Source organism: Asterias amurensis, chromosome 3, assembly GCF_032118995.1.
Source record: "Asterias amurensis chromosome 3, ASM3211899v1".
Classification (NCBI taxonomy): Eukaryota; Metazoa; Echinodermata; class Asteroidea; order Forcipulatida; family Asteriidae; genus Asterias; species Asterias amurensis.
The window spans coordinates 23,919,435-23,932,683 of NC_092650.1; the positions used below are offsets into that span (position 1 = coordinate 23,919,435).

The 13,249-nt window shown below is 36.5% G+C and overlaps 1 protein-coding gene across 9 annotated transcripts in view; it reads left to right on the forward strand.

Annotated features, from left to right (window-relative positions):
- LOC139934666 (puratrophin-1-like) overlaps positions 1 to 13,249 on the forward strand; it is a 112,455-nt gene that overhangs the window by 54,310 nt on the left and 44,896 nt on the right. For 7 of the 9 annotated variants that reach the window (XM_071929001.1, XM_071929005.1, XM_071929006.1 and 4 more), the window contains exons 4-5: positions 4,459 to 4,632; positions 8,473 to 8,596. In XM_071929001.1, coding sequence (XP_071785102.1) covers positions 4,459 to 4,632; positions 8,473 to 8,596 — 298 coding nt within the window. Of the gene's footprint in view, positions 1 to 2,863; positions 3,070 to 3,318; positions 3,642 to 4,458; positions 4,633 to 8,472; positions 8,597 to 13,249 lie in introns of those variants that run through there. The other 2 variants (XM_071929008.1, XM_071929007.1) reach the window with 2 other exon arrangements.

Below are 13,249 nucleotides of genomic sequence, written 5' to 3' on the forward strand. Positions count from 1 at the left end.
CTAAGAGGTTCCTACCTCAAGGGAATATTATAACAGAACAAACCTTCTGAGTTGTTAAAAGTGAAATTTCACTTAAAAGTGTGTCTAATTCTGGCCGAGAATAAGTGATACTGCCCTCTGTGGTAACAAATTGTCAGTTTGTGTTAACTCATGTGACAAAACATGTAAAGTTTAACTGGTGTAAGTAGGATTTCAAATTTTGCATGGTGGAAATCCGATATAGAAAGGTTTGCGGTAACACCATGTAATGGCTATCTCTAATGAGTTGGGGTGGTTCTGAAATAAACTGTTGGTTTCAACTCCGTTGGTTTTAACTGGTGTATAAAAATCTGGCAGTGAATAAGTGATACTGCCCTCTGTGGTAGGAAATGGTTAGTTTGTGTAAATCCATACTCATGACAAAACATTGTAATGTGCCTCATAAATGAAAACCACTTATCCCCAACCATGAAGTCAACCCAAACAACAATGATCATTTCAGTGGGATTTGTTGATGTAACTGCTTTCCCCCAAAAACGGTTCCCATTATCGAGAGAGGAAAAACTGATAGAAAAAATGAGTACATTCCATTCTCGGAGTCATCTATTTATATCATCTTCGATTTTTAGCACATTTCAAGGTAAGCTTTCCCCGCTGCTAACAAAATTCCACAATGGGTGACATCACTCATTGTTATTTCAGTTCAAACGACGGTGAGCTTACATAAACAGTTCAAGCCTTGATATCTGCATGGGTTATGTACACACGACAACTTGCATCAAAAGGATTGTATTTTTATTGTCTCATTCAAATTATTCCAAATCGGTGAAAGTCAGAGTGGATTTACTATACAGGCTAACTCCTTGTCCTCGTGGAAAACCATCATTGTTTGTCTGTGGATTCGAACACTTATGGAAATATAGGCGATTAGGTTTTGACGTGTTTGAACTTGGAGCAGAGAGCAATTTGGTGAAACTCTGTTGAGGCTATTCTGTAGTTATTCTGTGGATATTCTGCAGCTATTCAATGACTCATTATAGCATCCCACAGCTTGTGATTTTAATGAGAGAGTTTGCATTTAGAGTCAAATAAGAGATACTGGAGGCTAACTGATCCAACGAGGCACTTGATCCAGGAAGTGTCAAAACTCTGAAGAAGAAAAAATTATCATTTGCTCTTGAATTTAGGAAAAACATTTACAATCAGTCGGACAAAGCAACAGTAAAATATATATGAGAAATACGGGAGTAAGTAGAGTCAAATAAGAGATACTGGAGGCTCTTAAAGTTGAGGAAAATGATCGAATGAGGCACTTCATCCCAAAATTGCGAAACTCTGATCTGAAGAAAAAAAAAATTATCTGTTGCTCTTGAAGTGAGGTCGAATGATTACCATTGGATGAAGCAACAGTGATATTTATTGGAGTCCAGGAGGAAACCTGACAGGAATAGCAGTTCGTTCCACTTGACTGATTTTGTTAACATCAGTCTACCTGTGGTGATGTTATTTAGCCTTCGAGAAGGACTGTAGGGTGGAAACTGCAGGCCCTTGAATTTGGTTTGCAGTAATAGCATTTTATGGACGAGATACTTTACGGAATTTGTTGTGTCTGTTTTTAATGTCACTTGTTGGATCATCTTATGAAGTTGAGGACTGATAAGAGGTAGTCAGTTCAAAGAGGAGTCAAGAGTAACTTACAGGAATTAAAGTACTCTCGGAACCCTACATTTAACACCTGAAATACAAGAATCATGTAACTGAAGTACATTCCACATGATCATCTAACCTCGCTGTACGATCTTAAAAAACATCACCTCTGGAAATTGTACTTCTCTGGGACTCCATTCCATCGCTAGAAAGTGCTTCCCGGAGCCTTATTTGGGTATTTCTGACAATGTCGCATCAACTTGACTACATCATCAAGGAATGTCTCTTCATTCTGTGTGTCTGTGGAAACACAATTTAGTCCTTTGGGAAAATCATCGCTCGAACACTGGAGTTCTTGTTGTTTTGACTGTACGGATTGATTGAGATTAATAATAAGACATTCTGAAGTTCTGATGGAATTCAAATGGTTGTGACTCTGGAAGTTTTTCTAAAAATGTTAAAGTTAAACATTCCTGGACTCACGTGTAAATGTGAGTAGAATTTCTTTCTTGCATTCATGAACCAAGTTATTGCAGAGTGATGGACATAAAAAAAGACTAGTTGTGGATTTCACAAAGAGTTAGGACTAATCTTTTCTTGGACTAGCCTTCAGTTTTTAGTATCTCCTAGGACTAGTCCTAAGTTAGGACTATGTAGTCCTATGTTCTTTGTGAAATTGACCCCTATTTAGAACTATGCCGATCCTTCAGAATTAAATCTTGTTTTTTATATCAATTTTGATTGACGCCTAGTTATACCTGGGAAACAAAATATTTAAAGAACCCAACATTCCACTGTTACGAGATTACAAAGGGTTTGAGTCTCAGGTAACCACATGCTGCTGGATTCTGATGAAAACAAATCAAAATTCATAAACCATTTTGCTTTAAAGTTTTCCTGCTCAGCAAAGATGAGCAGCAAAAGTTTGGGTCTAGACTGTCAGGAATGTTTTAAGTATACAAAAAAAGGTTGTATTTAACCATTTCAACCGATCAAGCCTCGTTGGCAACATCTTTTACAATAGCTGTTTATCAGTCAACTTTGTTTGCTTTATATCTCTATAGTAACAAACTTCCAAATTATCATCGATGAGGAAAAAACAACAGGATCCCGCCCCAACCACAAAAACCAAGAAGCTTGCCATTAGATTAATAGCTCCCGATTTATGCCTCACACAACGGTCCATTAATTGTTATTTTGATCTCAATCACAATTCTGACAGTCATTAACAGTGCCTACAACAAATGTTGCTGCCAGAAACCCTGTCAGTCACTCAATCACTCTCAAGCTTCGAGAGAGATGACGTGTTTGTTAAATTTTGTTCAATAATTTATAGTCCGATTCTCAGCATGAGTTTCTGTGTGTATACATGTACCATTGATTGGTTACTTGTAGGAACCTGGTTTATTTGTTATGGTGGAAGGAAACTCAGAGTGCTCCTGTGTAAGTAGAATTTCAGTTGGAACTTTGTCCGAACATGTGACAAAAATCAATGTGATTTTTTTTAAAGGCTGGTTGGTGTTTTCTGAATTAACAAGTGGTTGTATTTAACCATTTCAACCGATCAAGCCTCGTTGGCAACATCTTTTACAATAGCTGTTTATCAGTCAACTTTGTTTGCTTTATATCTCTATAGTAACAAACTTCCAAATTATCATCGATGAGGAAAAAACAACAGGATCCCGCCCCAACCACAAAAACCAAGAAGCTTGCCATTAGATTAATAGCTCCCGGTTTATGCCTCACACAACGGTCCATTAATTGTTATTTTGATCTCAATCACAATTCTGACAGTCATTAACAGTGCCTACAACAAATGTTGCTGCCAGAAACCCTGTCAGTCACTCAATCACTCTCAAGCTTCGAGAGAGATGACGTGTTTGTTAAATTTTGTTCAATAATTTATAGTCTGATTCTCAGCATGAGTTGCTGTGTGTATACATGTAACACTGATTGGTTACTTGTAGGAACCTGGTTTATTTGTTATGGTGGAAGGAAACTCAGAGTGCTCTTGTGTAAGTAGAATTTCAGTTGGAACTTCGTCCAAACATGTGACAAAAATCAATGTGATTTTGGTTGGTGTTTTCTAAATTAACAAGTGGTTTTGTCTTTTTTTGGTTCTTTTTAATTTTGCAATACAACAATAAGTACCAAACATGTGATTTAGCACAATTTTTAATGATTTCATGAATTTCTTCTTGCACCAATTTTCTTGATAGAGGCAAAGTTGCCATCACTGAGATGAAAAGACTAAAAGCGCAATTGGTAGTTTTGAAAAAAAGACTTAACTTTTTTCAATCATCAGGTTTTGGACTCGCCAGATCAGCACTGATTGTTTAAGCATAGAGCAAGTCTTCCTTGCTCTATGGTTTAACTCAATTCTCAAAAGTTAAAGCATTTCAGGCAAAAACAGATTTTGCATACCAGGGAAAGTTTTCCACTGTGTAAGCTTGATGTGCACACCTGTGAAGATTGCTTGGGCTGGCCAAGTTAGCTCTTTAAAACAGGACGGTTGTTATGAGAGGTGGCACAACAAAGAAACAAGGAATAGAAAATGAGATTCTGGACTTCAGAATGTACTCTTTATAAATAGAACCTCTTTATAACAGGTCTCTTTATAAGGATCGAGGGTTGACTGTATTTACCTTAATGTTGTGCACACTTTTAGACTTCTTCTTCACCCGTTATTGAATTTTCCATTTTTTTGTATTGGAGACTGAGTGTGTGAGGAGCCAATGATGAAGTTTGCACACAATTTATAAATTAGGATAACCCCAATATATATCACTGAGGAATTAATTATTCAACTCATTCTTTGCTTTTATTTTCTAGGGTCAAGAGACATGAAAAAGTCTAGTTCTCGTCCGGGCAGCAACAGTGCCGCCGAAGATGGTGACGGGAGCGGTGACACACACGGTGATAAACACGGTGATAAACTCCAACTGCCTCAGTACATACTGGAAGTCAACTTTGAACTGTTGCATTCTGAAGCAGTACTTCTTACAGGTACATTTTTAAAGGGTCTATGTACTTTTTGTAGGTCAAAAAACACAATGTCCACAGATTTACATTAAACTTACACAGTTTGAAGATAATGATGGTAGAAAACTTCCCTGAAAATATTACTTGCTGAGGTGCTGTAGTTTTTGAGAAATGAGTAAAACAATGTCATGAAAATAAATTTCGACTCGGTGATCTTGAGACGAAAATTATTTTAGCATGTAAAACATATTTTCATGACATTATTTTACCCATTTCTCAAAAACTACAGCACCTCAGCAACTAATATTTTAAGGTACGCCTTCTACTATCATTATCTTCAAATTGTGTAAGTTTAATGTAAATCTGTGGACATTGTGTTTTTTGTCCTACAAAAAGTACCCAATTCCTTTAAGTCCGATGATGTCATATATGTAGACCACTAGGTTAATTTAATTGATGTAATAATTTATGTGTGAAAAAGCACTTGTCCTGCAGGAACAACATTTTGCAGGCTACTCAGGATAGGAGGGAAAATATCGCTTTAGCCATTTCTGCTTAGCAAAAACAAACAGGATACCAGTCAGAGTTTGTTCATGTGACATGGTACTTTGGCCGGTAACCTCACTCTAGTAAGCATAATGTTGTGCTTAGCAACTTATTGTCCCTGTGCAGTCCTATGAAATTTTGCCCTGATCAGCATAGAGGTTTTGTTTTCTCTTATGTTCATTCTTATGTCCCCCCCCCTCTTCACCAGAATGCCCACTCTGACACTGTCCATTCACAAATGCTTTTGAGTCACATGACACTATTGGTAAAAAAAAATTGTTAGCAACAACAATTTACTTGGTAATGATCAATGGAGAGCTAAAATATTTCGCACTAAAATATTTGAATTGAAGTCTTGAATTGTAGCATCTGAAAGCACACGATTTGTGCGACAAGGGTGTTTTTTCTTCCATTAGGCTATTCTCTCGCAACTCCGATGACCAAATGAGTTCAAATTTTCACAGGTTTGTTTAATATTTTATGCATATGTTGAGATACACCAAGTGAGAATACTGGTCTTTGACAATGACCAAAGTTGTCCAGTGTCTTTAATGGGATAGTAGAGATGCTTGGCAGAACAGATGGTCCATAAATTGCAATTCATAATGAAAAATATTAATTTTAAAGTGTTAACCGAGTTCACATGTTTGTTCCATCCAAAAGAAAACAAGTTGGAACCACACCCATTGGGAGTTTTGTTTTCTAGTTCCATAGGGTAGTGAAGGTAGATTTTTATCTTCATCAGTTTCAGCAAGTTTATAATTTGTCCTGACTTATTAAATTTGTTTAGGATTGGGAATATCCTGGTGTGGCCACTATAAACAGTGCCAACTATTATTACTCTACTCCTATGTGACTACTCAGGGAGGTATCGATCAGTGTTAAAGGCACTGGAAACTTTTGTTAAAAGACCAGTCTTCCCACTTGGTGTATCTCAACAAATAAACTAACAAACATGTGAAACTTTGAACTCAATTGGTTGCTGAAGTTGCGAGTCAGAGAATAATGGAAGAAAACACAATCTTGTTGCACAAGTTGTGTGCTTTCAGATGAATTTGAAACTTCAGCTGAGGTCTCGAATTTGATTCAAACATTTCAGTGAGAAATTGCTTCTTTCTCCAATACTTCAGAGGGAGCCGTCTCTCACAATGTTTTATATTATCAACAGCTGTCCATTGCATCGTTACCAAGTTAGTTTTTATGCAACAATTATTTTGAGTATTTACCAATAGTGTCCGGTGCCTTTAAAGTTTAAGGCTCCCTCCAAACCTTGGAGGGTTAACTTGTGACAAATCTAAAACACAGCTTTTCATTTATGCTAAATGCTAGTAATTGTTGCGGAGTCATGTTGACCACTCTTTTTAATTTGATGTTCTGACAATTCTAAGTTCGAAACCCATACTCTCCGACAGCTCTATGTTCAGACACCCCAATTAAATCCACTTTTCTACTGTTGACTTGTGTTTGCAGTTGACATCAATGGCTGTAACTTTTTTTTTTTAACTTTAAACCACCCAAAAGTCTTTCAACATGTGAATGGGCATGCAGAATAATTTGAGTTAATTGGCAAAAATGAAATGTTAAGTTAAATTTCAATTAAAAAATGGCCGGAAAAGGTAGATTTTCAGGGTGATTATGCCATTAATATTATTATTATTATTATGCCCATTTCTTGGGGGGGGGGGGTAAAGCATAAAACGAATCTAATAAAATTTCTTTAAGGATTAGCCTACATCTCCTTTTACATATTGGAATACTTTTTGGCTGGTTTTAGTTACTTAATATACAAAATTACAACCATTGGAAAAACTGCTCCTTTGCCGGATGCAAAGTGGTACATTTAATGGTGTTTCCCCATTGTTTCCTCTTTGCATTTCATCTTTGTGATTACCACACACCATGTGTTTCAAATGAGTAACCACCAGCCTCCAATAGAGAGAATCATGCCAATTTTAACACTTGTTCTAAGGCCAGTTGTTTACCTTTTAATTGCCCACATGGCATGATGTTTATTTCTGTGAATTGACACGTCATTATTGATGACTTCATCCAACCTGTATGCCAAGGACTTTCCCCTAGTGCTACTCGTTGCTTTGGAACAGACTGTGCACAACAGTGTACAACTTTGCCCGGTTTTATGTTACAAATCTAATTGTGAACTGGAGACAGAAGACAACAAACTTCAATCATCCTTAGGTCAACTCTTGACAACATGTTGCCCCTTATTTCAACCGTCATACTTAAAGGCAGTGGACACTATTGGTAATTACTCAAAATAATTATCATCATGAAACCTTTCTTGGTTACGAGTAATGGGGAGAGGTTAATAGTATAAAACATTGTGAGAAACAGCTCCCTCTGAAGTGGTGTAGTTTTCGAGAAAGAAGTAATTTTCCACGAATTTGATTTCGAGACCTCAGATTGAGAATTTGAGGTCTCAAAATCAAGCATCTGAGAGCACACAACTTCATGTGACCATGGTGCGACAAGGGTGTTTTTTTCTTTCATTAATATCTCGCAACTTCGACATCCGATTGAGCTCAAATTTTTACAGGTTTCTTATTTTATGCATTTTGTTGAGATACACCAACTGTGAATGCTAGTCTTTGACAATTACCAATAGTGTCCAGTGTCTTTAAAAGAAAAACATGCAGTTTGAAATTTGTACAGAATTTGCTCAAAGGTTTTTAGCTGTACTGTTTACAGACAATGTAACTTTACTGTACAACATTACCGCATACATTCTCTTACTAAAAGGAAAATTTGGGAAAGAATGAGTTTGTTTCCGATCCTCCATTTGTCAAGAACAATTTTGGTTTTTAGAAGAACTAAAATCAAATGTTTTTACTTTCAAGCCAATCTTAAGTACTTTTAAAAATATATATATAAATTTTATATAATAAAAAAACTCTTCAACTTAATCACGACACATGTTTACATCAGGCACGATACGCTTCCAACCTATATCTGAGTTAAATTTTCTTTCGCTTCCCTCAAAATAGCAAACAAATTTAATGAAGAGACTAAAAAAAGAGTATCAAATTTTGTAGGATATTTAAGTCAGTTCTTGTACTCAAATTGTTCTTATTTGTTTTCCATGGGTCAAATATAGCACCGATTCTTCTTATTTTAAAAACCTGATTTATTCTCTTTTCCCTTTTTTGCCCTCTAAATGTTAGTCAGATTTTTTTAGTAAATAGCCCATATTTAAAAAGGAAACATTTTCACTGCTCAAAGTGAAACCCTAATTCCTCGTCGCAAACAACATTAAATGTAACGGTTGGTAACCTATAGTAACCATGACGCTTGTTCCTGTAGGGTCAAGAGACAGCAGGGGAGCAGCCATCTTGGAGGTACAGGGAGACAGCCCAGTCTGGACAGAACCTCAGTATCGAATGTATGACATCAGCAGAGTGCTCGGCTACCTATTCGGCATACCTAGGTGAGTTTTTTACCGCTTCTGTTTGAGTTTTTTACCGCTTCTGTTTGAGTTTTTTACCGCTTCTGTTTGAGTTTTTTACCGCTTCTGTTTGAGTTTTTTACCGCTTCTGTTTGAGTTTTTTACCGCTTCTGTTTGATTTTTTTACCGCTTCTGTTTGAGTTTTTTACCGCTTCTGTTTGAGTTTTTTACCGCTTCTGTTTGAGTTTTTTACCGCTTCTGTTTGAGTTTTTTACCGCTTCTGTTTGAGTTTTTTACCGCTTCTGTTTGAGTTTTTTACCGCTTCTGTTTGTTTGTTCGTTTGTTTAGATGATCTTCTCGTCAAGGGATATTAAGGCCAAGCTTGAAACAGCTAATCTTTCCCATAAAAAACATTGAAAATTAATGTCTTTGATTATGAATTGCACAAATCCAGAAATTGTTCAACAGTAACCAGACAACGCTACTGTTTCACTAGTCATTGTGAAATCAACAGTTAAGGCCAAGCTAGAAACAGCTAGTCTTTCCCATACAAACATTGAAAATTAATGTCTTTGATTATGAATTGCACAAATCCAGAAATTGTTCAACAGTAACCAGACAACGATACTGTTTCACTAGTCATTGTGAAATCAACAGTTAAGGCCAAGCTAGAAACAGCTAATCTTTCCCATAAAAAACATTGAAAATTAATGTCTTTGATTATGAATTGCACAAATCCAGAAATTGTTCAACAGTAACCAGACAACGATACTGTTTCACTAGTCATTGTGAAATCAACAGTTAAGGCCAAGCTAGAAACAGCTAATCTTTCCCATACAAACATTGGTTTAATGTCTTTGATTATGAATTGCACAGATCAAGAAACTGTGATTCAGGAACCAGACAACAATACTGTTTCACTAGTCATTAGTCATTGTGAAATCAACGGTTAGCTCGGGGGGGAGTTTGAACCTACAACCTTGTAATTGCAAGTCCCGCTAACCACTGGACCACCTCCTGTGTTATAAGTTTCAAACTTGTTTGTGAAGGTGATTTCTGCCGATTATTTTTGTTCTAAAACTGTTTCACTGCCTCAAACAAGGTGTTTTTTAAATTTGATTGTGTGTTCTGAAATTGTATAAATTTGTTCTGAAATTATAAATTGAGAGTTTAGAAATAAGCTGGATATCTGAAAATAAGTAGAGGATGTATTTCATACAGTCTTATTGCCTATTTTTCTTCTCTACCCAGGGGTCTTTTTCTTGGACGGGTGGGGTGGATGAATTGGTTTATATTTTCATCATAAAGGAACCTATCTAACAGAAAGCATACATTGTGACATGAGTTCAACCAATCATGATTCAGGATCCATGTCTGTGTTCCTCCATGTACAACAAAATTAATTTAATAAAAGGAAACAGTCAAACAATGGAAGTTAAGCCCAGCCCCTGTTCGCTTTTCATTGTTAATCTTACTTTCATTGGTTGTGGTTAGCAAACGCTTAGCAGCTGCCTTAAGCCACACTGAAATATTACGCTCACAACTGTTATCCTTCTAAGCAAGTTGTTGAGACAATGTTATGATTCACTCAAAAACCAAGCTGCCGTATCAAGACTAATTTCCTCATATCCTCTATGCAAAAAAAAACACATTAAAACAATAGCTGGGCATCATTATTTTAACTCTTGCGGTACACGCTATCTTCACCCAAAGGTCAACACATTTCCAGCGACCTCTTTCGACACTTCCTAATCTTCGATAAATCCCTGTTGAGCCTGCCCTAATGACTTGTTGATTCCTGCAACCGGTACCTCTGCGGGGCAGTCTACCAGTTACTTCACTATTATGAATGCCGACGTTAGAACACAAACGACCAGTTCGTTTCAGATCTTGTTATCGATAGTTCAGCGTAATTAGCGGGTTTATTTGTCTCTTCGTTTTGGCTAATTGTTGATCCGCTACCGCTGTGAGAGGAACTGATGATGCGGACAGCCGGGTATGTCAGGATGAAGCAATCGTCGTTTTATGGCCCAGGGTCAGCAAGGAAGTTTGGTCTGCGATGGGTAATCAACCTTCATTAACAGTTTCCTTTGGATCCTGAAAAACTTCCCGGCTTATTCTCAACACCCCCCCAACACACACCTTCAGAGTGTATATTGCGTAAACAATTACACGTGTACTGCAGCTGTGCGCACATTTCCTTTTTTTCATTTTGGTTTGACTGCTGGAATGCCGCCATTTTGGGGGTCCAATTTCATAGAGCTGTAGCAGCACGAATTGCTTACTATTTAGTTTTGCTTAGTAGAAATGAGCAGGATACCAGTCACAATTTGTTTATGTGACATGGTAGTTTGGCTTGTAACCATAATCTGGTAAGCATATTTTTATTGTGCTAAGCAACTTTTCATGTACAATGATATCATGTATTTAAACCTTGATAGTTTCAGTGACAATTGGTTTGCAATTGTTTGCCAACAAAACTCAAATTCCTTGGCCTATTTTCTTCTAAGAAATTACACCAAAACAAGAGTTGTTTTGGTCATTAAATTCCTTCACAGTGACATTAAAGTTATCAAAGTTGATTGCCAACCTTACTGCTTTTCTTTGAAAAGCTTCTTACAAAACCCCAAACCCAAACATTGTTCCCCAGTGACCCTGCATTAAACACATCAAGAGTAAACAGTAAACCTGTTTTTTTTACCCCCTGGGCCCAAATTCATACAGCTGTTTAAGCAGAAAATACTGCTGAGCACATATCAATGCTAAGCACAAAATTACAACAATGTACACTTGATGGACTTTTGGCTGGTTACCAGTTTCTACTAAGTAATATTTTTTTGAGTTTTAAAAGCAAGTTTTTGTGCTTACAGGCTTTCTGAAGTTGGGCCCTGGCTCCAATTTCATAAAGCTGTTAAGCAGAAAATACTGCTTAGCAAATTTCTTTGCTGAGCAAGAAATTACTGGGATACCAATCGCAGCAATGGTAACTGTATGGAATTCTACCTGGTAAGCTTGTTTTGCTAAGCAAGATTATTTCTTTGCTTAGCAAGTTGTTGTGCTATTGGGCCCTGATGACCTCTGTCCAGAGGTTTATTGGTGATGAGAGCGTTTTTCTAGTATGGAACAACCATGAAACATTCCTGGAATAGTTTACAGTGGTCGGAGGTTACTGCAGGTGTGAATTCACCTGCAGTAATTGTCTTTGTTTAGAGCGGCACGCTGAGCATGTCAATACTATTGACACATGTTGTCCCTACCAGAGCCGCTGGTATTAGCAGTTCTGCCACTGTTCGGACTGTACCTTGTATTGATTCAGTGAGAGTAAACGTATATAGTGGCAGTTTCCAAACATTTTACCACATTTTCCTTTTGCCAAACAAAAATATGTTAAGTGTCCACGCCTGTTCCTTTTTAGGAATGCCTCCTTTAAAAAAACAAAATTTAATTGTAAACGAAAATAAAAAGAAAAGGATTATTTTTTTTAGATCTCAGCAAAAAATATTAGTATTTTTTAGAATAGCCCAGCCGTTTGTCTTAAAAAATATGTTGGGCACCCATTTAAAAAAAAAAAAAAAATCCTTCCTTTATTAAAAAAGGGAGGATGCTAAACATGTTTGTCTTTTTATTTGGCCTTATTAAAAAAACACTATTATTACTATAGTTATTACTATAGTTTTACTGCAAATTATCTGCAGTAGTGTTATAGTATCAGTATAAACCACAAGGGTTTAGTATTATAGTGTAAGCACAGTTAAAATGACACTGAAAAATAACTGTAATATTATCATATTAAATTACTGCAGTAACTGTTAAAGACCAATTGTGTTGTGGCCAAAATCGCTTATAATAGTAAAACTTGAAATAGCATAGTAAAATTACAGTATTAATACAGTAAAACTGTGGTGGATTTTTATATGGGTTGATTCAGGGAGGTTGGGGGTCAGGTTGCAACATTTTGAAAAATATTAACCAAAATTGTACCTTATCTTGATTCATAGACAGTATCCATAATCAGTGGCAGCTGGTCTGCCAGCATTATTAATACTTTTTCTTATCTGTTAAAAAAACCTTCAAGTTTGACTAAATATATCTCAAGGATTATGGAAGTAGAGTTGATAAGAAAACAATCATTATAGTAAGATTTGCGGTAACACCATGTAATGATAATCTGAAAGCAAGGTTCTGAAACGAACCGTTGGTTTCAACTCAATGTTTAATTCAGTATGCTCTGACCGTCTTCTGGAGAAAAGTATTATTGCAATAATACTAAACAATCATTGCTAAACTCTTGGAAAGCTTGCCACTGTTTAGAATATTCACATGCTAGGATTATTAAACTGTACATACAATGACCTTGTGTGAACCAACAATGCTATAGAAAAGAATGTGTATTGTTTTCTCTGATAGACTAGAGGAATGTTGGCCTGCTCCTGGAATCGCAACATTCACACGGCGCATTTGCTATGCTCCCTAAAAAATGGCTGTGGTAGAAGGAGGAAAATATGTACTGAACTTGAATTTTTGTTTTCATAAACTGCAAATTGATTAATAATAATAACACAATTATTTATGAAGTGCCCTATTCATGCAGGAATGCTCCTATGCATAAACAAAAAAATGTTATGTTGGCGTTACCCGACCTACCCTAAAAATACGGCCGCCCCTGGACATTTTTATTTTTTCAAGGGATGAAAT